Below are 23,276 nucleotides of genomic sequence, written 5' to 3' on the forward strand. Positions count from 1 at the left end.
TTACAATTACTTAATTGGACGGTTGTTTTCATTCCAGTCATATTACCAAATTTGAATCTATGAATGGTCGGGCTTTTAGAGTCGGGTTATGACGGATGAAATTGGGAAAATAACATTTTTCGATTAAGATTGAAAGTCAACAAAAATGTCAATTCGCCAAGAACAATAGATCGATATTTATATATATATATAATTTAATTGATATATATAGTTGATCATACGATTAATTAATTATATGCTGGGGGCTCGGGTGCGCATTTACTTACGTCATCTAAATCAACATAATACTCATAGTTTTATCTCATGATCACTAGCTTGTACAATATTATTGTATGTTTATACAAACTATTACGTACATATGTATATAATATATTTAAATTATTTCAAACGAACTATATAAATAAAATTTAATTTTGAACAAACAAACAGAATAAGTATTGGCTGGATATGTATATATGAAAGCAGATCGATCCATATATATATATATATATATATGGCTCACAGCTAGCTTTATTGCTCAGATCACAAAATAAGTGTTGAAAGGTGGTCGGGTGGAGCTCAAATTTCTATCTAACTGGGCCTTGATACCTGTAAAATGTCAAGTGGCTTTATTAGCAATATTTGGAATAACAGACTCATAGTATATTCAAATATTATTTTTCATGCAATAATATGCATGGATATATGGTTGTGTGCAGAATCTGATCCTAATATACTCATGTTTCATGTAATTCCCAAAGCAAGAATATTACATATTTTAATTGATACTTTATAATTCATATATCTATATATATGGGAAAAGTGGGTATGGATTTGTCACACATTTAAATTGGGTGAAAAACTTCTCACATATTAATATTTTAAAATTAATGAATTTGATGGCCCCCTAATTTTTATGGAATAAAAAATCAAGATGTGAGGAGTTTTCACCAAAATTGGGTGTGAGATAACCCCACATTCACTGGGAGGAGATTCCCTCAATTTGGCCAACATGACTAGTCATGATAGCCAAATCTTGATCATTAGATTGAAATTAAAGGTCAAGATTGATAGATCATCTTTTAATCTTGACCCTTGATTTCAATCCAAAGGTCAAGATGTTTCCAACTTGATTAATCAAGTTGGAAACAACTTGAGGGAATCCCCTCCCTCATATCCCCATATATATATATATATATATATAGGTTTCAGGTAAAATAAAACAAGTATTAATGTAAAACAAATAAAACAATACGTTATTCTACAGTGATAATCACCATGCATCATAAAAATCATCGTACATCAATTGATTCGTAAATCTTCGTGCATCAAGTTAACCATGATCTAAGGGTCAAGATTTTGTCTTATTTGTTTTACTTTAATACATGTTTTACAATAACCAACCCATATATATATATATATATATATATATGGGAAAAGTAAAGGTGGTGCTATTATGCGCCCAATTTGAGTGAAATCCTTCTCACATACTAATTTTTAATATTTAATATATAATGAATTAATAATTGGCCCAAATGTATTTTATGGTTTAAAAATCAAGCATGTAAGAAGGATTTCACTTAAATTGGGTGCATAATAACACTACCTTCACTTCTCCCATATATATATATATATATATAGGTTTTAGGTAAAATAAAACAAGTATTAAAGTAAAACAAATAAAACAATAAGTTTATATTCACTAAAAATCACCGTGCATCATTAAAATCATTTTGCATCAATTGTTTCGTGAATCTTCATGCATCAATCTAATCTTGATCAAAGGGTCATGATCTTGTCTTATTTATTTTACTTTAATACTTATTTTACAATACCCAACCCCTATATATATATATACAATAATATTGAGATTTGAAAGTGAAAAGTTTTTACTGTCAAAAGGATGTTGACATGTATGTTTAAGATATATTATAACTAGTGTGCAGGTCCGTCCAATGGACGGATAGTCTCAAAATATATTAATTAAAAAGTGTAAGTTAATTATTTTAAATTGGGTTAAAATGTAAATTGGTGATGGGAAACCAAAAAGTGTAAATTAATTGTTTTAGATTGGGGTTAAAGTGTAAATTGGTGATGGAAAACCAAAAGGTGTAAATTAATTTAGATTAATATTAAAAAATTAAAGAATTAATAAGGATGGAAGATTAGGCTAAAGAATGGGGATTAGGGGTGCCAAGTGTACCCCAACTCCCTCTTTTAGTTATATTATAAATTAATTTAGCATCGTTATTTACACGAGATTATATATATAATATATATATATATATATATAATCTACTAGTATATACACAATTTTAAAGTCGTTTATAAACTTTAAAAAACATATGATGTAATACATATTAAAGCTCTTACGGTTTCTTGTAAAAAGGTTTTTGCATGAACCTTTGTGTGTGAGCATATAATTAAAATGTCATTAGGTTTGTTAAAATTAAACTAAAATAGGTAAAATATAATTACAATCCAATCCAATATAATATATTGTATTAAATTTTAAATGATATATTTGATAAATTTACTGGCTTTCATGCAAATTTCAGTTTTTAAATAAATTTTCACATGTTAAAGTTAAGATATAATTTCAAATATTCAATTCCAAAGCATATACAGTATATATATAACCATAATTGTTAAATTCGTACGAGTCATGAGTTGAGTCAAAACAAAGTAAAAACGAGTCGACTCGGTGGATGACTCGGAGTTGCCCCAGAGTCGTAACATGACTCGTTTTTTTAGTGCGAGTCAGCCTGAATCATGTTTCGAGTCACGAGTCGAGTCACGGGTCACAAATAATTTATTATTTTTTATAAATTTTTATTGTTTCAAATTTATTTTTAACTTAATATATAAATATAATACTATATTTCTACAATATAAATACTTGTATATATCATCAAATACCTTGACTTTTACGATTCAAATCACGTGTTGAGTTACGAGTCAAAAATTTGGATTTCGAGTCTAAGTCCCGAAAACAACGAGTAGACACCTAGCTATGTATATAACTATAGTGAAATTTCCTAGAAAAGGAATCCTAGGCTAGAGACAAGAGGTATTTCGGGTTTCTATTTATAGAAACTTTGTCTGGTAAAGCGTGCGGATGCTAGTGTGTTTTGGCAACTTGCACCTTCTTGTGTGAAAACAAATGTAAAAAAAACATATCTATTTGTCCGTTTTAACAACAGTCAAATAAATCAACAGACTTTTGTGTATATATATAATATATATATATATATATATTTATCATTTTCTGATACCCAAAAAATTGCATATGACCTAGGAGAAGTGTTACAAAGTATAGCGTGACAAGATTGTTAGAATCCGGCCTGTACACACACATTCATTCGTGCATGCGTGTGTGTATACATATATATTAGCTAGCGTGTACGTACACTCATACATATATATGCGTGAAATGTTTGCATATCAACTTGAAAATTGAATGGTCTTGATGACATAAAATGGTAACCAAAAGTTATCATTTGGTTTATGATTGCCATTATTCAATTTCAAATTTATGTATATTACTAGTTAAAAAGCAATGTAAATTAATGTTATTACTTAGATATAATAGTAGGGTAATCTGAAAATTGTAGGTTAGAGTTGCTTACTAATCATTGCAAGTAATTAAATACTCCTTCCGTCCCATTAAATGTGTCATACTTTGAATTTCAAAGTCTTCATTTATAAACTTTGACCTTTAATATTTTGATTTGTATAATATAGTATTTGATGAAAGTTATATGAACTGATTGAGTTTTCAATGTAAATTCTATTGTTATAGTTTTTATCAAATACTCGTAATATATAACACAAATAAAAATACTTAAGGTCAAAATTTATAAAGAAAGACTTTGAAAATCAAAATATGACACCTTTGAAAACAAAATTAAGCTATACCATCATGGTTTTCGAGACTTACTAAAAGACTTATAATTAATTGTTATATGTAACTAGCTAGTTTATTATTTATTTAGCCATATATTAGACTTGCTTATTATTTAATGCACAAAAAAACATAATGTTACCGTAATACCATTTGTTTAGCCATACAAAATGCATAAAGTTGTACTTGATAAAGGATATTTTGTTACATAAGCAAGCTTGATAAGTGAGATGGATTGACAAAATTTTGCTTATTTAATTTATTTTGATGCGCAAAAAAACATGTTGAAAGATATCTAGTCATACAAAATGCATAAAATTGTACTTTGAAAAAGGACATTTGTTACCTAGGTGACCTAATTAATTAAGCTTGATATGGAGGGAGAGGGGGTTATGGATTAACAATAATGAACTAAAGTTTGCTTACCAAGAAGTAGCTTTCACCATGTTGCAAACCAGGCATTGAAATACCATAGTCATCAAGAGGCACTGGCACACCAGATGAGTGTACTAGCATGACCTCTTCATTGAACATAGATTTGATGTTAAGTGGACCGCTTTCCACCTCCGTCGGAACTCCATTGATGAACACTGTGATGAATCCTGAAGCTACAAGTAAACCTTAGTAAGGCATATATATCGTCCGGGGTATATCTTTAAAACAACGATAACAATAATACCCAATTCTGTTTTGGGATATGGAGAAAGATTTAGAGAGTCATAATATCTCTACTCAAAGGTAACGAGACGGCTTACAGGGTATATATCTTTAAAAGAAAAAGTTATAAAAAGTGTCTTTTTTTAAGATCAAAATTCCCAAACCTAGCTAGTGCAATTAATATTTTTCAGTTTTGAAAAATAATTAGTTAAATTAGCTTATTCAAGATAAATTAATTTTTCAACATTTTAATTCCAGTAGTATGCCTTCACTTCAATTCCTAATCGAAAAATATACTTAATTATTCAGCAAGGAATTGAAGTATCCTACTTCAAAATCAAGATTTATTTAAAATGTGAGAATCATAATTCAGGAAAACTTTATCAATTTAGTATGTACTAATAATACATGACTGGTATTATTGCAATAATTGTGAACTAGATGAGTTTTATATAGTATCTTTCAAATGGACAAAGTAAATTATACGAGTACTAGCTAAACCAAAATTTGGCTAAGTTTTAATTAAAAGCCGTTTTACATATGAAACAAATAGTTTTCAAATTGGAGTAATTAATATTGTTAGAATAAGAAAAGTATATATATATATATTTCTATATAAAGTAACCCTACCAAATTCATAATGAACTTTTGAAGTATCTAAATGCAATAAACTTGAAGAAGGCATGGAAGTGTTGTGCTCAAATTCTGGGAAAGTTAAAGATTGACCAGAAAATGGATATTCAACTCCCCCATCTATCCGTGAAGGAGGAGGAGAAGAAGAGGAAGAAGAACCAGCCACAGGTGACAAAGATTGTAGCATGGGGAAAAAACCGGAAGGTGGTTGTTGCATGATTAACTCTGGTGATGTGGTAGTGGCGGTGTATACAGCCTGATACTGATCAGTTACACCGCCACCGCCACATCTTGCAAGCATTGGGGACTGTTGTTGTTGGTGTTGATCTAATGAGCCACTATTGATAAGGCTAGCTTGAATTTGACGTTGCCTTCTTCTAGACCTAGAACGACGATTTTGAAACCAATAGAAAACATTTGCATCCCCAACCGAACCGAATTTCTCAAGAAGCTTTCTTATTTTAACGGTTTCTTCTTTAGGAGGGTTAACCATGCCACTATTGAAAATGGACTCAAGTATGAGAATTTGTTCAGGTTTAGGGGTCCATCTTGACCTAACAGGTTCATTTCTTTCAAGAGTGCATTGGTTCCTAGGACTACTAGTACTACTTTGGATTTGAGTTTGAGATTGTGTTGTTGTTTGTGCTTGAGCTTGATGATCTTCCATGACTTCCATGACTTTGAGACAAGAAAGTAGTGGTAGAATACTTCAAGATCAGGGCTATAGTGTTGGGAAAGACCAAAAGGATATAAAAAATTTGGGAGAGCACATGAACATACAGAATTTTGTAAGCAAATGGGTATTTGTTTATAATATTTATAAAGCCAAGAGAGCTTGCCACGTTTCAAAACATATACTTATACGACTACTTCTTATTAAGGATTAAGGTTGCATGGGGTCGGCATGACATCACGTAATTAATTTACCACCCTAGCTAATTTTGCTTAATGCGAAAAAATCTCTATTATTAATAAAGGAAGATTGATTCTAGAACAAAAATTTTATGTGTCATATTGTAATTCTTTCCTACATATATATAATTAAAGATGATGTCACATTACAAAAATATAATTATTCTAATTTAACATTTTCTTTATTTAGTCATCATAGTTTAGAATTTCCACTTAAGTTTTGATAAAATATTTATAAATTAAAATTAAGGATATCTTCTATATATATCTATCTCTAAGTAATAATTTATTTTGAAATTAAAATGCATAAATACATGTCTATTAGTCTACCTCGTTGGTGTATTGAGTTTATGGTTATAAATACGTAAATTATGTTTTATTTTTATAGGTTGTAGGTTATATTATTATTACATAGTGATGATGCTAATATTATTATACTTTGAAGCTTGTATAGTCTAATTAATGTCCACCTATAACAATTTTTATTAATTACAAATTTATAGTTTTGATATTTTGTTCATTATTGAATTCAATATTTGATAATGTTAAGATCAATGTCTGCCTCTTATAACAAATTTTATTTATGTATTTATTATAACGAAATATATTTGTAACTTCTCGGATTGCATCCTGGTTGATTAAGATTTTTTAAAAATTGTATTACTACACATCCTTTTAATTTAATTAGCATCATCATACATTTTTATTTAAAATTCAAAATATTATTTCTTAAATATGTATCATCAATATAGATTTTTATTAAATGTCCACATTATTATGTAAGTTTTAATCACCCTATTTTTTCGTTATACATTTTTATTAGATAACGTTTTTGTTTTTGTTTTTGTTTTTGCCAACCGAATGTGTTTTAACGTGTGTCCACAACTACAATACTATTGTTTCCGTTTAGTTTTGTTTTTTACATAATAATTTACCACAACTTTCAATTTATTTAAAGTTGTTTTTATACATTTTAATATGACAATATATTTTAAAGTTATCCGGGTATTGTTCGGTTTATTTGCAAAGCGTTTATCAGTTAACCCGGGTTGAACCCGGGTCGATTAGCTAGTAAATTAACAAAATAGAATTGTATTACTATTAACTGACAATTAAATTATTAAACTCGGTCGTATTCTAAAGATTAAACAACCTCAAATAACATTATTCCACTTAGATCAATTTTGTGTGTTGTAAGATTTTAATTACAAACATACAAATATATATATATATATATATATACTAGGTCTTTTACTCGCACGATGTGCGATAGTTTTTAAGTTGATGTATTTTTTTTATTTTGTTGGAAAAAAATAATGAATAAAATTTTTACCATTAAATAGTATAAAATCCATTAAAATTGATGGTCCTTATCAATAAAAGTGTAGATTAAATAGGCTATAATGACTATTATATAAAAGTAAATACTGTGTTAAGTGATCCCAAATTTATTGGGCGGTATTGTTTTCATGTTGATACAATTTAAATACATATATTTGAAAGTGATGTTATATTTTAATTTGGTTATAGATTATTCTGATTATCAAAATTAAAATAAGAAAATATGGTCTCAAAAAGATTGCACACTTAAATCCGAATAAATTTAGTTCCAAAAAAGTTGACGATTTGTTCACCATTTATTCTTTTCTATTTTATTTTTACTTCTTTTAATAATTTAATCTACATAAAATGTATGAGTAAAATATTATGAAAAAAGTATGAAAATGACACATAGGATAAAATCTACATAGCAATGTTTAAGCATATCTTTAGTTTTGGAGAGGCCTTAAAATCGTTCGGTTAACTATATATATATATATATATATATTAGCATGTTGCAGCGGATACCATGGTACAGGCCGTTAGTGTGTCTTGGTGTGTCAGTTTCTGTATGTGTAGCTATATTAACAAAACCATTGAGATAATGTATACACTAAGCCATGAACATAATGTATAAATGTAATGTCAATATTACAACAAATAACCTAACAATATACAAATTCAGCTTAAAACAACTATAGCAATTAAAACATACATGGATGGATGGTCTATTCATTAAAACATATATTGTGTGATGGATGATTTAATTTATTAAAAAAAATACTAAATTCTATTGTACATTAGAGTATTCGTAATGGTATTTACGTCGACGGTGTACGTGGACAACCAACGACACTGCGGTGGTTGCGTGGACTGTTAGAAATTTGGGGTCGTTGTGGGGTGGTTCACGTGTGGAAGGCCAACGTGGGTACATCGACGACGCCGGGGTTAGCTAGTATCCTTCAACTTTATCCGCTTTATGTGTGTGTTTATGAATTGATGGTGACATGGTGTGTATAGATTGCTACCCCCCCCCCCCCCCGGTCCCAATTTAAATGTCATTGTTTGACATTTTTGGTCTTTCATGGTTAACTTTGACCATCTAGAATTCTATTTGTGTTATGTAAAACTTATGTAATATATATGAATCGATTAAGTTTTCAATGTATTTTATAATGATATAACTTTCGCCAATGCGAATGAAAGACTTAGACAGTCAAACTTGGACATTTAAATTGGGACGGAGGGAGTATTATTTTTGAGTGTTTGGAAGTGTGGATTAATGGTTTATATGGTTTTAAATTTAATATGATGTTTTCTTTATTCTTAATAAAAAGTTTCTATTAATAGTGTAGAATAATCTAGGGACTATATTGAGGATAGTTTATTTATTTTTATTTTTAAAGTATTGTAACATTTAATGAAGCTTTATTTTTAATCATTTAAATTCATTATGCTTTTTCTAATAAATTAAAGTGTAATATTTTAATATAAGAATATGGTGTGGTATGCTTATCATTACGGATGTGATGTGCTTGCTGGGTGGTATCATGTGATGTTGACGTAACGCTGATGTGTCACACTACATGGTGTGGGAGTGTGAACCACTACAAATACTCTTAGATTCAAAATAAAATTTATAAACTCTAATTAGTACATACAAAAAGAAGCGACGACACCAGTAGTGCTTTGGATTTTGGGTATATAAAGCTTGTTTTTTGTTACTTTTTTGTGGAATATTTAGAAAATAACATTTCTTTGATGATATTTAAAAAATCAAAAAAATGATTATATTTACATATTTACACATATATTCTCTCCAATAACCATATATATATATATATATATATATATGAGAGATCAAATAAGAAGATGTCTTAAGGAGAGAAGGGAAAGAAGGTCTTATGAAACAATCAGAACGTGACATGTAGATTTAAAAAAAAAACGCGGTGGCATTTTTGTAAATAAATCAAACTTTTGTCAGCCTGTTTCTGGGTCAGTTTGGGTCTGAGTCAGCTTGGGTTATGATCAGCTTGGTTTGTCAGCTTGGTTGGGTCAGCTTGGTCAGCCTGGGTTCTAGGTCAGCTTGGTTGGTCAGCTTGGGTTCTGGGTCAGCTTAGGTTCTGATAAGCTTGGTTGGTCAGCTTTGTTGGGTCAGATTGGTCAGCCTGGGTTATTGGTCAGCTTAGTCAGCCTGGAATCTGGGTCAGCTTGGGATCTACATTTGTGTAGATTATGTGTAGTTTTGTGTCAAGCTAACCAACATGACCCAACCAGACCCAGACCCCAAGCTGACCCAACCGGACCCCAAGTTGACCCAAAACCCATAATCTACATTTGTGTAGATTGTGTCAAGCTGACCCAACCTGACCCAGACCCCAAGTTGACCCAAAACTCATAATCTACATTTGTGTAGATTAATCTATATTTGTCTAGATTGTGTCAAGCTGACCCAACCCAAGCTAACCAAGCTAACCCAACCTGAACCAGCCCCCAAGCTGACCCAAAACCATAATCTACATTTGTGTAGATTGTGTCAAGCTGACCCAACCTGACCCAGACCCCAAGCTGACCCAACCCCAAGCTAACCCAACCTGGCCCAACCTGACCCAAAGCTGACCCAATCAGACCCTGACCCCAATCTGACCAAACTGATCATGCTGACCAACTAAGTTGATCAGATCCCAAGCTGACCTAGACCAAGCTGACCAACCAAGCTAACCCAGAACCCAAGCTGACCAAGCTGACCTACCAAACTGATCAGAACCCAAGCTGATCCAGAACCCAGGCTGACAAAGCTTCAAAAAAGTTTGATTTATTTACCAAAATGCCACCGCACATTTTTTTTCATTTTGACACATGTCACGTTCGAATTGACCTATAGGACCTTCTCTCCCTTCTCTCCTTAAGACACCTTCTTCCAGGATCTCTACCATATATATATATATTTATATAATATAATATAATGTCAGTAGGTTTGACAAAAAGTGTTTGTAAAGATGGTCATGTTAATGTCCAAAACCTATTTGAATCTGTCAATACCAATATATTTAATGTGTATGAATTTTTAACCACACCTTTGGTGTGATGGTTTGCACGTTAGCCTTTGTAAGCAACCATGCAAGTTTGGCCGCTATTGAAATATGACTAAGTGATTTTACCGAATGAGAATCCTCTAAAGTTACATATAATTTTATTGGTAAAGTTGGTGATCATAACCCTTGATTTGAAATTAAGGATCAAGATTTAAAGATGATCTTTGAATCTTGACATTTGATTTCAATCCAAAGGTCAAGATATACCACACTTTAATAAACTTCAACCGTTCACGCTATCTTTTTAGTTAGCGTGGACAAATGGGGTGTTACAAAATTTTTTTATGAAAGTTCACACTCAAAAGTATGAAGTTTTAATTCTACACACTTTTTAGTGTGAAGAAATTTTCATACACATTTAATTCTGCATATTTTTACACACATAAAAGTGTGACAAAATTTTGAATTTGTTCACACGAAATGAAATATTTGTAGTGTTTTTAATCCATCAATAAAACCTTAATCTACGATTTCGTTGATTTATATTCTTGGGCCTCAATGGGCTACATTGACATATGAGCCCATACATTATGTCAGTCAGACGGCCTGTTAGAAATAAAAAGAGTTATCAAAATCATACGCCTTATATTTCCCACACATACATCAAAACCCTAATAACTCATAAGTTTGCTGTGGCGGCGGCGCGGTGTTTTCCCATCTTACAGAAAACTTCTTTTTGTTTGAGCTGCAAGGATGGTGAGTTACTCTCATATAATAATAATAATTATTATTATTTAGATTTATCTAGTATTAATTAATTGTATTGTAGTAGTTTTATATAATTAATTTTTAAAGAAATGTGTGTGGTCAGACGTTCAAGAGAAGAAATGGAGGAAGAAACAAGCATGGACGTGGACACGTCAAGTTTATTCGTTGCTCCAACTGTGGCAAATGTTGCCCTAAGGTTTTCATTCTTTCCTATTCTAATTTGATACTCTAGAAAAGTCGGATATATATATATATATGATATTAAAATGAGATAATTTCAATACATATTCATGGATTTTTATGATTTTGTGACTGTATTATACCGCATATAGCTAACAGTCCTCCCGATGGTGACATGACGTCACTATTCGTCAGGTTTTCTGTATTAGCGTCGTATAATTATTGCTTGTAGAAAAACATTATGTATTAGGAGATGTAAATGATATATAGCGACTTGTAAACTGAAGGTGGAACCTACGTATGTTTGTCGGTTAACTGATGAGACGTCGCCTATGATGTCGGTGAATCGACAAGAAGGGATGAGCAAAGTGACTAGACTGTTGGGAGCGTTCTTAGGGGGGAATTTGAGATTGCTTATTTATAATCGCTTGTCTGCCAGAAAAATAAATGATAAAAAGTGCTTTTTTTTGCAACATAAGCAGATAAGTAGTCTTTGTTAAGAGTTTTTGTTATTGCTTATTTGCTAAAAAAACAAGCAAATAGCAATACGCAAATAGGAGATAAATAAAAAAAAAATCGTAAGGAGATAAACATAAAACAAGCAATCCGAAACACCCTCTTAGATCATGGATCCATGTATTTAGGGGGTGTTTGGCTTTGATTTTGTTTTGTTTTGTTTTGTTTTGCTTATTTGGATTTTCTTTAAAAACAAGCCCAATATTTGGCTTGTTGAAGATAAGCCAAACAGGATTAAGCCAATCTATGCTAACCAAAAATACCCTTCTTAATGAAATTCAGTTTCTGTTAATGGAACTCTGCTTTTCTTCTTGTTATTTGTGTATATTAATAATAATAATCTACTTTTACTGTAATGACTTTGTTATGTATTAACTAGGTATGCAAGGCATTATCTTGACTACTTTTGTATGTGTGGTTTATTAGGACAAGGCTATTAAGAGGTTTCTTGTGAGGAATATTGTGGAGCAAGCAGCCGTTAGGGATGTTCAAGAAGCCTGCGCTTTTGATCGTATGTTTTGAATGTTACATTCGGTTTGATTTATCTAAAGTTTAAACTATGGCTGGTTATGTGATATGACTTATCAAAAATCTTTCAGAGTATACACTTCCCAAGCTGTACCTGAAGATGCAATACTGTGTTTCGTGTGCAATTCACTCCAAAGTTGTTAGGGTCCGTTCACGAACTGATAGAAGGAACCGTGAGCCTCCAAAGCGTTTCACTCGACCAAGGGTATGGCACCTTTTCTTTTAACTTCTTCTTTTATCTATTATTACTTGAGCATGCTGTTTACTTATGTAATGGATTATTGTCCTTGTACGTTATGGACACCGATTAATACTAGGCTAGAAACCGATCACAAATATCGTTTTCTGGAACTTTCTTAGCCTTTGTTTGTATATATATAGTTAAGTATACAATATGCAATGTGACTTCTGGTTTTAGTGAGATGGGCCTACTATATGATTAGTCATGCTTTTTGCCAGAGGTAAGTCAATTTTTTTAATAAATTGATGGTTTCGGTGTTTTATTTGGTCAGGCGATTTGGCCTGTTCTATTTTTTTTCTGGGGATTTGCATATATTCTCAGTTTCTCACCTAAACTTGCATAATTACACTTATCCCCAAAACATGCTTAAAGGATATTGTATTTATGCATGTATATTGGGGATATATGTAGTTATCTAAATTAAGGTGGGGATGTATGCAATTTTCCCTATTTCTCAAGACAAATGGATAAAAACAGAAATTAAGTTTTACTAAAGAAACTAATTATTATTGCCAACATATTTAAAACAACTTATTTGAGTTAAATTGACCTGAAATTATCTGCTTTAACTCACTCTGAATGATTGACTTGTATTTTCCCTAGTATCTCCTCTGGTTGACTTTGCAACTAATCTTTTCTCGATTTTTGACGATACTTTTTGTGAAGTTGCTCGTTCGATCTGGTAATCAAAGTTTGTGTTGTGTTTGTTTCAGGATGATCTTCCCAAGGCTGGTCAAGCACCACGTCCAGGTGTTGGAGCTGGCCCTGCTCCTGCTCGTCCTTAGTTTGCTTTTTAATCACTGTATTCTGATGCTTTTGTTCTAATCTTCTGGTTGTCAAAATTTCAGTTACTTATGAGTTTTAAAACTGATAATTAAGATCTTTTAATAGATTCATGAGTTTGTTTGGTGCATGCCGTGTGTTTATGTTCTTTATAACCATTTTCATAAGTATCGTCAGATTTACCTGGGTAGTCACAAATGTTGCGGTTTTGAGTTGTTACGCTTTTGTTTTGGAACTCAATTGTAACAATCTTTTTGTCGTTAATGTTTATAAACAAAAGTTGTATGTTTATTGGATGCTACCTTTTTAATCAAAGTTTACAATGAATTAAGCTGAGTTGTAGTTGACTTATTTTACTAGGTTCGGGATAAAATAAAGTTCAGTTGTATGATAATTCTTACTGCATCATAAATGTTCCAACTAAAACTTGTTACAATCTTAATATTTTAAAATTATTGTCCACACTTTAGGATGGCCCCTAAACATTAACAAAAGGTAGCTTCAAGTTTTCAACTTTGTATTCATTCATTCATTCACTTAGACAAGCACTCAATCAATCCATGTGCAAAGGTTGCTTTACATTACACACACATTCTTCGTGTTGGCAGTATATGCAACCCACGGAACCTTCTGAGCCCCTATGTTTCTCTGGCTTTTAAAAAGATAAGCTTAACCAGTTGCATCTGAGTACTAGTTTGGAGGAAGGGTTTGGAAACGGCCACAAGATACTTGATTAGTTCGTGTACATCCGAGCTAGTCAAAAGACTCGCCTTCCTAGAGTAGCTTGAACACTGGAAACCTTATTCGTGCAAATTTAACCACCAAGAGTAATTGTTTGAACAAATTTTACATTAGAATATACAATGTTTAGCCAGCAGAGAACATACACAAAGTACATGATGACATAATATGTTTTAGCAGAAATCAGTAACACTTACAAATTCATCCCTTAAACAAAGTCCAAAGTCAACCATATTTCTTCAAATGCCTTGATGATCATATCATGATACTCGTATGAATTTAAAGCCAAGTAACATGCAAGAAGCTTTTCCAAATCTTTGGAAGCCCGGATATTATTCTCTGCAATCATCTCTATCATAGATTCTCGTAAGTCCTTCCTTGGATCAAATGTTGCCTTCACAACGCAGCAATTACTCGACAACTTCTTTTGATCATGAACGCTCGTTTTGCATACTTCTTTTTCTGAAGAACTTGCGCTGATCATTTTAACTCGTGGAACTGGTTTTTTGCGCCTAGTTTTTCTGACAATTTTGATGGAAATTGAGCTTTGGCTACTATTTTCTTCATTCTTCTTGGCAATAGCAGTAGATGTATCGTCCCTCTTGGACTTTGTTACAATTTCAGGAGGCATTTGAAATTCAATGATCTCTTGATTCAACTCATAGCCACTTGAATCTTGTATCTTCTTGTTAGTATATGCTCTCTCACTAAACTCTATTTTAACATCAGTCGACGAAGAACTAATTACTCCACAACTATAAGTGGTGGAAGGTCGTCCATCCAACAACTTAGTCGTCTCGTTCAAGGGAGTTTCATAGTAACAGCTGCTAGTAGGCGAAAGAAACAAATCTTGATCGGCATAAGTTGACTCGGTTGGTTGAATATAGATTGAACCGAGCACATTCTTGGAAGAAGGTAGCTTATTGTTTATGGGTGAAGAGTAAATTTTAGGGGTGTAGCAAAAGGAGTTTCTTGGTTGGCTTTGTAGTTGCTTTGAAGTTGAGATAGTCTTCTTGTTCATATCTCTAAGCCTATAAAACCAAACATTAGGTATCATATGTGATAATCTAAACCTTTGTTTCCCCATGAAATTATCTGCCTCTTTCTCAATCTCAATATCTTGCTAGTTTGTGCTAACTTAATATGGCTTATAAACTTGAAATATTGTCCCAAGCTTTTGTTATTTTCTTTATTTGCAACAATATGAGTTGTAAAACTAAACTTAAATCACCATCTTTTCCAACTTTATAGATAAAATACACCTCAAGGAGAGGGTCCATGGGAATGAAATTGAAAAGGTGGCATGTTCATCCATAATCACCAACCCTACACACATTATTGCAACTTAGCTTTGTTTTTCTTCTTTCCTTTCCTTTACACTCTTTGTGTCCCAAATTATTCTTACTTTTATTTTCATTTGTGTCAAACTAACTATCCACTGCTAACCAAACCTATTGTACTTCATTGGTTTCAATGAGACATTTTCCATGCATATATATAGAGGTAGAGTTCACAGCTTTAATTGAGAATATAGTCTATCTCCAAAAATTATTCATTACTAAAAACTGGCATGTAAAGTATTTCCTTCTATCACATTTTTATACCCCACCTTACTATTTCATTTCCAGAAAAAAATAAAAAAATGAAGATCCATATGCTATTTTTTAACCGTAAATTATCAACCATGTTTTACTTTGTCTTTCAACACGGAGGGAGGAAGCAGGATAACAATCAAGTGGTGCCAAGTGAAAAAGCGAAATAGAAGGAGAATTACTAGCTAGTATAAGAGTTAATTACATTAATGGTTCATATGATTTGATCAGATGTTCTATGCCTCTCATTAGTCTAAAAGTCCTCAAATTAATTTTGTGTCAACAATTTTAGAATGATTAATGTACTTTAATTATTTATTATTCATTGACTATTATATAACAAATTAAATTTGACTCTACTTGTTTTTAATAACGAAACTGAAATTAAATAAAGTCATTCTTAAAAGTAGTTTAGTCAGGACAATGGACCATCAAGGTGATGCGGTATACGGATTAAACATTTACAAGTGTAAACGATACTAACATAATTCGTTAAATAGTATAAAAAGTAAATAAAGAAAAGGTAAATAAAGATTGAATTTATACACTCCCTCTCACAAAATTATAATTCAGATTAGTTTGTCCTAAAAATCATAGTCCATAACACGGCAATAGTTATGAGTTGGTCATAGCGCATCAAAAAAACAAGTAGGTTCTGCTAGTTCAATTAATTAAACAAGCTTTGAAGGCAATTGACTAGTTAAATAAATAATAATAAAATATTTTTTTTGGTATTGTAGTTCAATTCATGGAGTGCCACTTCTTTTTTGTCAAACAAAAGATGTGAAACACACTCATATATATATCCATCCACCAACCTATATAAAACTTGATATAAATCTCCTTTTAACAACAACTAACTTCTTCATTAATAATACCAAACTCCATGATAACTAATATCTAAAGAACTTATCATCATTCTTTTGCATTTTGCTTCACCCTACAAATATGATCATTAAACCTTGTGTTTCCTTCACATGCAAGAAACTCTTTACTAGCCCATGCAAAGGCTTCATTCGCTTCTTTAAGTTCAAGAAACCAGTCTTTATAAGAAGAACTCGCCGGCCTCGAAAAACAATATTATCAACTAAAAGAAACAATGTGGGTTGTTTAACATCATTTTTCAAGTCATTTCGAAAGGAAAAAGATATGGATCGAGTGATGGAGCTCAAGAGCTTTTCGGATGCTGGCTTTACACAAAAAGCACCATGTCCATCGCCTCTTACGCCAGCTTATATCAAGATGATCGGAAGAGGTCGCATGGAAAGCATGGAAGAAGAAGAAGACCAAGATGCCGAAAACGCTTGTAGAAGGTTTGAGAGTTATTTGGTGAAGATGATTGCAGAAGAAGGGAAAATGAGGGATTTGGTGGATGTGGAAGAGCTTTTATATTGTTGGAAAAACCTTAAGAGTCCTGTTTTTATGAACTTGGTGTGTAGGTTTTATGGTGAACTTTGTAAGGATTTGTTTTCTGAAAATGTTGATGACAATGATGATCATATACGTAGCTTAACGTAGCCATCTCAACTTTGTAATAAGGATTGTAATTTTTGAGTTATGTATGAGCGTGCTTCTTCAATTTATGTGGTGTTGAATCTATGGTCAAAGTTGACTTTGGTTTATCAATCTTCTTTTGTTCCTTTTAATCATTCTATATATTTTAATTTATATTTCAATTCACTAGACGCCCGAGGAATTCAAATGCAAGTTATTTTGAGAATACTAATATATCAAATTATCCTCATAAGCTTATGTCAAATTGCATCGAACTTTACAAGATGTTACTGTATTTTCCAGTATTTGAATTGCATTATTGTTGAAAATGAGAGTTTGAATAAAAAGGTATTCGAGTAATTTGGTTTTATTTAAGAAAACGTATATAAAATTAGTAATGCATAAAATGATGACATTTTTAAAATGTGTGTTTGAAGCTCTTAAACCGGGCTTTAAGAAAGGCTAATCTATATCTATACTATATTAATAAACAAACTACCATTTTCCATTTTCAACACTCTCCTTTTAAATTATCTATATCTATACTATATTAATAAATAAACTACTCTTTTCCATTTTCAACTCTCTACCTTTAAATTATTTATATCTATACTATATTAATAAACAAACTACTCTTTTCCATTTTCAACTCTCTACCTTTAAATTACCCAAAATACCCTTAATTTTCAACACATTTTAACTTACACACTAAATCTATCCAATATATCACTAAAATATTTTACACCCATATATATCCAAAGTTCCAAACTATCTATCTCTTTTATTACGAGTAATTAATTTAAATATTTTCACCTAAATATCTCTATAATATTCTTAAGAAAGTTATTTACAAAATATACATCTCTTAACCATAAAATAACTACACTATCATTTACATCAATTACTTTTAGATTAATAACCACATCGTTACCACTACCGTCACTAGCACCACCTGTTGCCGCCACCGCCGCCGCATTGCGCGGGTACCCATCTCGTTAGATAAAAGCTTGCTTTTTTATCAAGCATGCGATATTAAGCTCATGGTCCGCGCCACATTAGCGATAACCACAAATCAACACCACTAGGTATGACTCGTGGTCCACCCGCATTCAAGATATCCATGGATGGGAACATGAGTGGGACGAGCATTTTTATTTTTAAGGTATCAGGGGTTGGTTGATGGTGAGAAAAGGTTCCGTAATGTGACACTGATAGGGACTAGTGGTTATTTGCGGTGGGAATGGGCATTGTGAGTGCTCTAAATGAAATCTGAAAGTAAAAATAAACTTATTTAAAGTTACAGTAACAAGCCATAATTAAAAAGAAACAAACTAGCCATCACACATCATTTTATGTAGTAAATGCATTATCGGCTCTTGTTTTCCTACTAAGCTACGCCTACCTCTCTACCGCTTCCACTTCTAAATGGTTTACATCTTTGACATTACATAGTCCATTGTAGCCACGAGAAAATCTGTAGGATGTAAAAACAGATAAGTTTCCCAGTAGATATACGCCTTCAGTCCAAGGAATCTAGTTTTTATCTTATATGCTTAAATGTCAAGACAATGATACCTGCATCTTCTCTGGTGAAACACAACGGAGGTGAGATCCTGAATATGTTCCCATTAAGTCCGCCTTTCCCAATTAGTACTCCCATATCTACAAAAACTAGTGGTCAATATATATAAACCAGGGTAACTAAAAGAAAGAGTTACTAGTAGAGGTGATAATATCAACCCTATAGCCAAAGAATAAGTTGATTTTGATTATGCTTATCTGTAACAAGACAAAGTGGTAAAAATGAAATAATTTGTCCCACGGGAAAGAGGTCAACCAATGGAATTCTAAGAGGTCAAATAGATCAAATGGAAAAATATAGCCCAAATAGCAAAGCGAATTTAAAATGCATAAGTTCTCATAAATCATAGTCAAAAAGTTCTGATCATTACTAAATTAATATACGTGGTAATCATAATTGAGACGCTAATTATTTTATTAATAAAAAAAATTCTTTTTGATAAAGAACAATAATGTTTGGTTCAACCCAACCCAACCTGTTTCAACCCACACCGCAACCTGCATGCCCTGCCCTTTTAGACACCTCTCTAGTTACAGCCAGAAAGTGGTGAAAAGCAAATGACCTTTCATCTGCTCCATTACATGCAAAGTTTCAAGACTTGCGGGAGTCTTTAACTGTCTATCTGTAACAAGTTCCACTCCAAGTAGAAACCCTCTTCCCCTCACATCTCCTATTACTGTTGCAAGAGAAGCTCTGTTAAAACTAATACTAATAGTCTAATATCATTCACTAATAACTGTTGAATCAATAACCTATAAAACGAATAATTTCCCAGAACACGAATTAAATCCTTACGAGTGAGGAAAAAGTGGAACTTACTTGCATGTTTTTCCTTAAGAGCTAGCAGTTGGTTTTTTAGGTATGTGCCGGTGGTTAATGCATTCTGCTGGAGCTTTTCTTTCTCTATTACATTCAGAACAGCTAAACCGCTAGCCGTACTTACAGGATTACCCCCAAAGGTATTAAGATAACCATGAGAAGTCAATATTTTTGCAATCTCTGAGGTTGTTACTACTGCACCAAGGGGAAGACCATTTGCAATGCCCTGAAAGACCATAGTATTAAGATTCCTGTCTAATTTCCATCGCCATTAATTTACCCAAAGGAAAATGTCAATAGCACTTGAGAATATTAAAAATTATTGTAGTGATTTCCATTACATGCTTAACCCTTATCATATCTTCCAGTTTGTCCAATCATGTAGAAATATGGTACCATAAAAATTTTATTTACCGGAGAAACCATGAAACTATCTAAACAAGAATAAAACCTCCGATCTCTCTCTATAACCACATACTTCATGCACAAACAAATTCTCTTGATACATGCGGGAAAGAGAGTAGAGTGTAAAAACAGACGGGTTAGGTAACGGGTCAATATGGACAAACTTTTTGGCATCGATCATTCGAGGTTTGATTGACCAAAGCCACCTATTGTTCACTCTTTTTTTTTAAATCTTTTGTAACAACTCTATTACTTCAAGAACAATGAAGCTTGTTGAACAAAATGATTTAGCGGCTACTATGCATTTATATAATAAACTTTGTGACTTTTTACCAATTTGACCCATTATGAAAAGAATAAAATCAACTGATACGGGCCGGGTATCCAGCCTATCATCAACTCATTCACAATAGAATGGATTAAAGTTGGTACCTCAATAACAAAGGTAATGCACAGTCGCAAAATCAATTATAGCATGTTATCCAGACATCTGGTAGGCTAGAAAAAGTACCTTTGCCATTGTGATAATATCAGGAACAACGCCCTGAGCCTCAAATCCCCAAAAATGGCTTCCTGTTCGTGCAAAACCTGATTGAACTTCATCTGCTATACAAAGCCCTCCTGCCTTTCGGACACTGCTGTAGACTGCTTGGAGATAGCCAGGTGCCAGCTCATATATTCCACCCACTCCCTGCAAATCGTATACACAAACTATTACAAAAGAATGCCCCTAGACGACTAGACTAACCACTCGACAGAAACCAAATACACCCAATAGAAAAATTGTAGCATGCATTTTGGTAAATCACCGCCCCACCTGTATTGCTTCTGCAATAAAACCAGCTATACGGCCACAAGTTCCATAGGTAATGATCTCGTCAACATCTTTAGCATATTTGGGTCCATCTGAACCAAAGATTCCTCTATACGGGTCTGGATTCAAGGCATGATGCATTCCAGTCTGTTAAATTATGAAGGCTTATCGTCAGCTAAACAAAATTTAAAACCACATGGTTACCCTGGAGTTGTAAATTAAAAAAGCTAGTATGATATTAATGGGAGACGTACGTACCTGTACGACATTGAATTTGTAATTGCGTTGACCAGTTGCACTCATAGTTGTAGATGCATTCCCATGATATCCATTTCTAAGGGAGATAATATCATGAAAACCAGTGTACAAACGAGCCATCATTAAAGCCAGCTCATTAGCCTCTGTCCCGGAATTTGTAAAGAAGACAACCTAAAATATCAAAAATATTCGTAAGGTACAAGCACTAGCAGTAGCTACACATATATATAAGTATGCCGGTGCGTACATTAAGATCCCCAGGACACTTGGATGCAAGAGCTTCAGCAAATTCGACACTAGGTCTGTTCAAGTACAAGGCAGTGGTATGTTGCACTTTCTTTGCTTGGTTAAAAACGGGTTCAAGGACAAGTGGATGGCAGTGGCCACAATTCACAGTCGCAATACCTCCAAAGGCATCCAAATATCTACGTCCGTTCTCATCAAACAGGTATTGCATCTTTCCATCTACCAAATATAACTGTACGTTTAAAGAAATATTATACACCTGTCCTGTGTTTTTAAACTCTCTCATCTCATCTTGAAAAGTAAGGCCAAAGTAGGAATATATTTTTTTTTACTTTTTAACAAGTGTATCCTTGTTAATGTATTCAACTTCAATTTGTATCTATCCTACTTAATTGAAACACTTTTATTATTGTGTGTACTATTTAACTTTTATATATATACTTAAACAGGTGAATTGATACATTTAATAATCACATACATTACAAATCAAGTAGAGGAATTAATTTATAAAAATAAAACCGCAAATGCAAATGTAAATAGAGAAACAGGGAAGGGGAGACGTACAGGTTTACTGTAAAAATAGGACATGCAAGGATTGAGGTGACGGTGACGTTTGTCAAGAATCTCAGCGGCGGAGGGTCCGTCGTAAGGCGGAGGAGTGTAGTCGAACTCCGGCATTTTCGGAAGGATCTCTTCTTCATTTCCAGCCTGAATAATGGCTGAATCATTTGTTAAAAATCGACATCGAATAAACAAATCGGATTTCGATACAATTGATGATGAATAGCTGCTGCTGCTTCTGTATTTATTTATAAGCCTCAACATTTTATTACGACTAGTTTTTTTTTTTTTACCCACTACTGTATATTACTACACAAAATCACAAAGTTATATTAGTACTATATAATCTATATATTTATTTATAGTATTATTTTAATTATAATTTATGATTATAATAAATGTAATGCAATGTATCTTCCGTAGTGAGTAGGTGGGAATGAGATCGAAGAACTCTTGATTCAGTGTAGGAGTGTGTTGAAATATGGCAATGTTACAAAACTTGGGTATATAAATCCGTCCTTTCTAAACGCATATGTCAGTCTTTGTCAATACAGGGGTATTGGACATTGTTGCTTTTTTTCTTTCTTCTTTTTTTTTAAATCATATATTCATATCAACGTGAACCGTTCACTTTTTTTCACCTTTAATTCCACGTCAATATCAACTTTTCATCACTATATATTTTTTTTATTTAATTATTCACCTTTAAATTTAATAGGCCAAATTCCCCAGCAATTTTGTGGTGGCGGTGGCAGCAACGGATAGTGTGGCGGTAATAGCGACGAAGACGGAGTCTGCAATGGTGGCGGTAACGGTGTGACTACTGATATAAAATTAATTAATGTGTAGTTATTATAAGAGTTAGGGGATATATGTTGTAGATTTCATTAAAGATATTATAGTTACTTTTAATAAAGATATCTATATCTATTCTTCTATACTATATTATAAAAAGAACAGCTTCTTATTTATGAAAATATTGAAATTTGTGTAATATTTACACAAAGCACGCCTTAAAATGTTTTTATCTACACTACCCACGTAACATTAATAATTAAATTACACTATCAATCATTTATTGTTCAAAATATTCCCATTAACCGTTTATATCAATTACTTTTACATCAATAACTTACACCACTCGACACCGCCTCTACCACTAACAATCGCCCCCACTACCACATCGTCGCCGTGATGACTACCGCCGCATCGCGCGGTTACCGTGCTAGTTTAAATTAATGAACAAATGATAAGGGCTTTATAGGATTTTCAAAAACGTTGAATGTTAAAAACAAAAAAGGAGAAAAT

At 32.5% G+C, this 23,276-nt stretch overlaps 5 protein-coding genes across 6 annotated transcripts; 2 read left to right on the forward strand and 3 right to left on the reverse strand.

Moving 5' to 3' along the window:
• Nucleotides 1-570: 570 nt before the first annotated feature.
• On the reverse strand, nt 571-5,849 carry LOC122591710 (WUSCHEL-related homeobox 11-like). The gene is made up of 3 exons (XM_043763958.1): nt 5,171-5,849; nt 4,310-4,485; nt 571-588 (listed from the first exon to the last, which is right to left on the reverse strand). Exons 1-3 carry the CDS (start codon nt 5,847-5,849, stop codon nt 571-573), a joined length of 873 nt encoding a protein of 290 aa, XP_043619893.1.
• A 5,233-nt stretch (nt 5,850-11,082) lies between these two features.
• On the forward strand, nt 11,083-13,586 carry LOC122593054 (40S ribosomal protein S26-3-like). The gene is made up of 5 exons (XM_043765396.1): nt 11,083-11,196; nt 11,312-11,404; nt 12,331-12,415; nt 12,504-12,637; nt 13,387-13,586. The coding sequence occupies exons 1-5, from the start codon at nt 11,194-11,196 to the stop codon at nt 13,456-13,458; spliced, it is 387 nt and encodes a 128-aa protein (XP_043621331.1). The 5' UTR covers nt 11,083-11,193; the 3' UTR covers nt 13,459-13,586.
• Nucleotides 13,587-14,287: 701 nt separating this feature from the next.
• LOC122593841 (transcription repressor OFP1-like) lies at nt 14,288-15,399 on the reverse strand. Its single transcript, XM_043766288.1, has one exon. It carries the CDS (start codon nt 15,282-15,284, stop codon nt 14,406-14,408), a length of 879 nt encoding a protein of 292 aa, XP_043622223.1. The 5' UTR covers nt 15,285-15,399; the 3' UTR covers nt 14,288-14,405.
• Nucleotides 15,400-16,737: 1,338 nt separating this feature from the next.
• On the forward strand, nt 16,738-17,322 carry LOC122590573 (transcription repressor OFP17-like). The gene has a single exon (XM_043762769.1). The coding sequence runs from the start codon at nt 16,738-16,740 to the stop codon at nt 17,305-17,307; it is 570 nt and encodes a 189-aa protein (XP_043618704.1). The 3' UTR covers nt 17,308-17,322.
• Nucleotides 17,323-18,553: 1,231 nt separating this feature from the next.
• On the reverse strand, nt 18,554-22,407 carry LOC122592627 (alanine--glyoxylate aminotransferase 2 homolog 2, mitochondrial-like). Of its 2 annotated transcripts, none has more exons than XM_043764909.1 (9): nt 21,972-22,407; nt 21,409-21,639; nt 21,162-21,332; nt 20,907-21,050; nt 20,601-20,780; nt 19,685-19,910; nt 19,428-19,541; nt 18,859-18,945; nt 18,554-18,757 (listed from the first exon to the last, which is right to left on the reverse strand). In XM_043764909.1, the coding sequence occupies exons 1-9, from the start codon at nt 22,230-22,232 to the stop codon at nt 18,714-18,716; spliced, it is 1,458 nt and encodes a 485-aa protein (XP_043620844.1). In that variant the 5' UTR covers nt 22,233-22,407; the 3' UTR covers nt 18,554-18,713. The 2 variants fall into 2 exon arrangements, with proteins under 2 accessions (XP_043620844.1, XP_043620845.1); XM_043764910.1 differs by having other exon boundaries at nt 21,409-21,626; nt 21,972-22,000.
• Between the last annotated feature and the right edge of the window lie 869 nt (nt 22,408-23,276).

This window comes from Erigeron canadensis, chromosome 3 (assembly GCF_010389155.1).
Source record: "Erigeron canadensis isolate Cc75 chromosome 3, C_canadensis_v1, whole genome shotgun sequence".
Classification (NCBI taxonomy): Eukaryota; Viridiplantae; Streptophyta; class Magnoliopsida; order Asterales; family Asteraceae; genus Erigeron; species Erigeron canadensis.

Excerpts from the sequence above, each read along its gene's own strand:
- LOC122593054 (XM_043765396.1), top strand. Across the intron at positions 12,416-12,503 it reads AGAAGCCTGCGCTTTTGATC|AGTATACACTTCCCAAGCTG; the intron begins GTATGTTTTGAA and ends AAAATCTTTCAG. Across the intron at positions 12,638-13,386 it reads AGCGTTTCACTCGACCAAGG|GATGATCTTCCCAAGGCTGG; the intron begins GTATGGCACCTT and ends TGTTTGTTTCAG.
- LOC122590573 (XM_043762769.1), top strand. The coding sequence starts at position 16,738 with ATGATCATTAAACCTTGTGTTTCCTTCACATGCAAGAAACTCTTTACT.
- LOC122593841 (XM_043766288.1), bottom strand. The coding sequence starts at position 15,284 with ATGGGGAAACAAAGGTTTAGATTATCACATATGATACCTAATGTTTGG.
- LOC122592627 (XM_043764909.1), bottom strand. The coding sequence starts at position 22,232 with ATGTTGAGGCTTATAAATAAATACAGAAGCAGCAGCAGCTATTCATCA. Across the intron at positions 21,640-21,971 it reads CCTATTTTTACAGTAAACCT|TTATATTTGGTAGATGGAAA; the intron begins GTACGTCTCCCC and ends TTAAACGTACAG. Across the intron at positions 21,051-21,161 it reads ACAAATTCAATGTCGTACAG|ACTGGAATGCATCATGCCTT; the intron begins GTACGTACGTCT and ends ATAATTTAACAG.
- LOC122591710 (XM_043763958.1), bottom strand. The coding sequence starts at position 5,849 with ATGGAAGTCATGGAAGATCATCAAGCTCAAGCACAAACAACAACACAA. Across the intron at positions 4,486-5,170 it reads AAAAGTTCATTATGAATTTG|GATTCATCACAGTGTTCATC; the intron begins GTAGGGTTACTT and ends TTGTAGCTTCAG.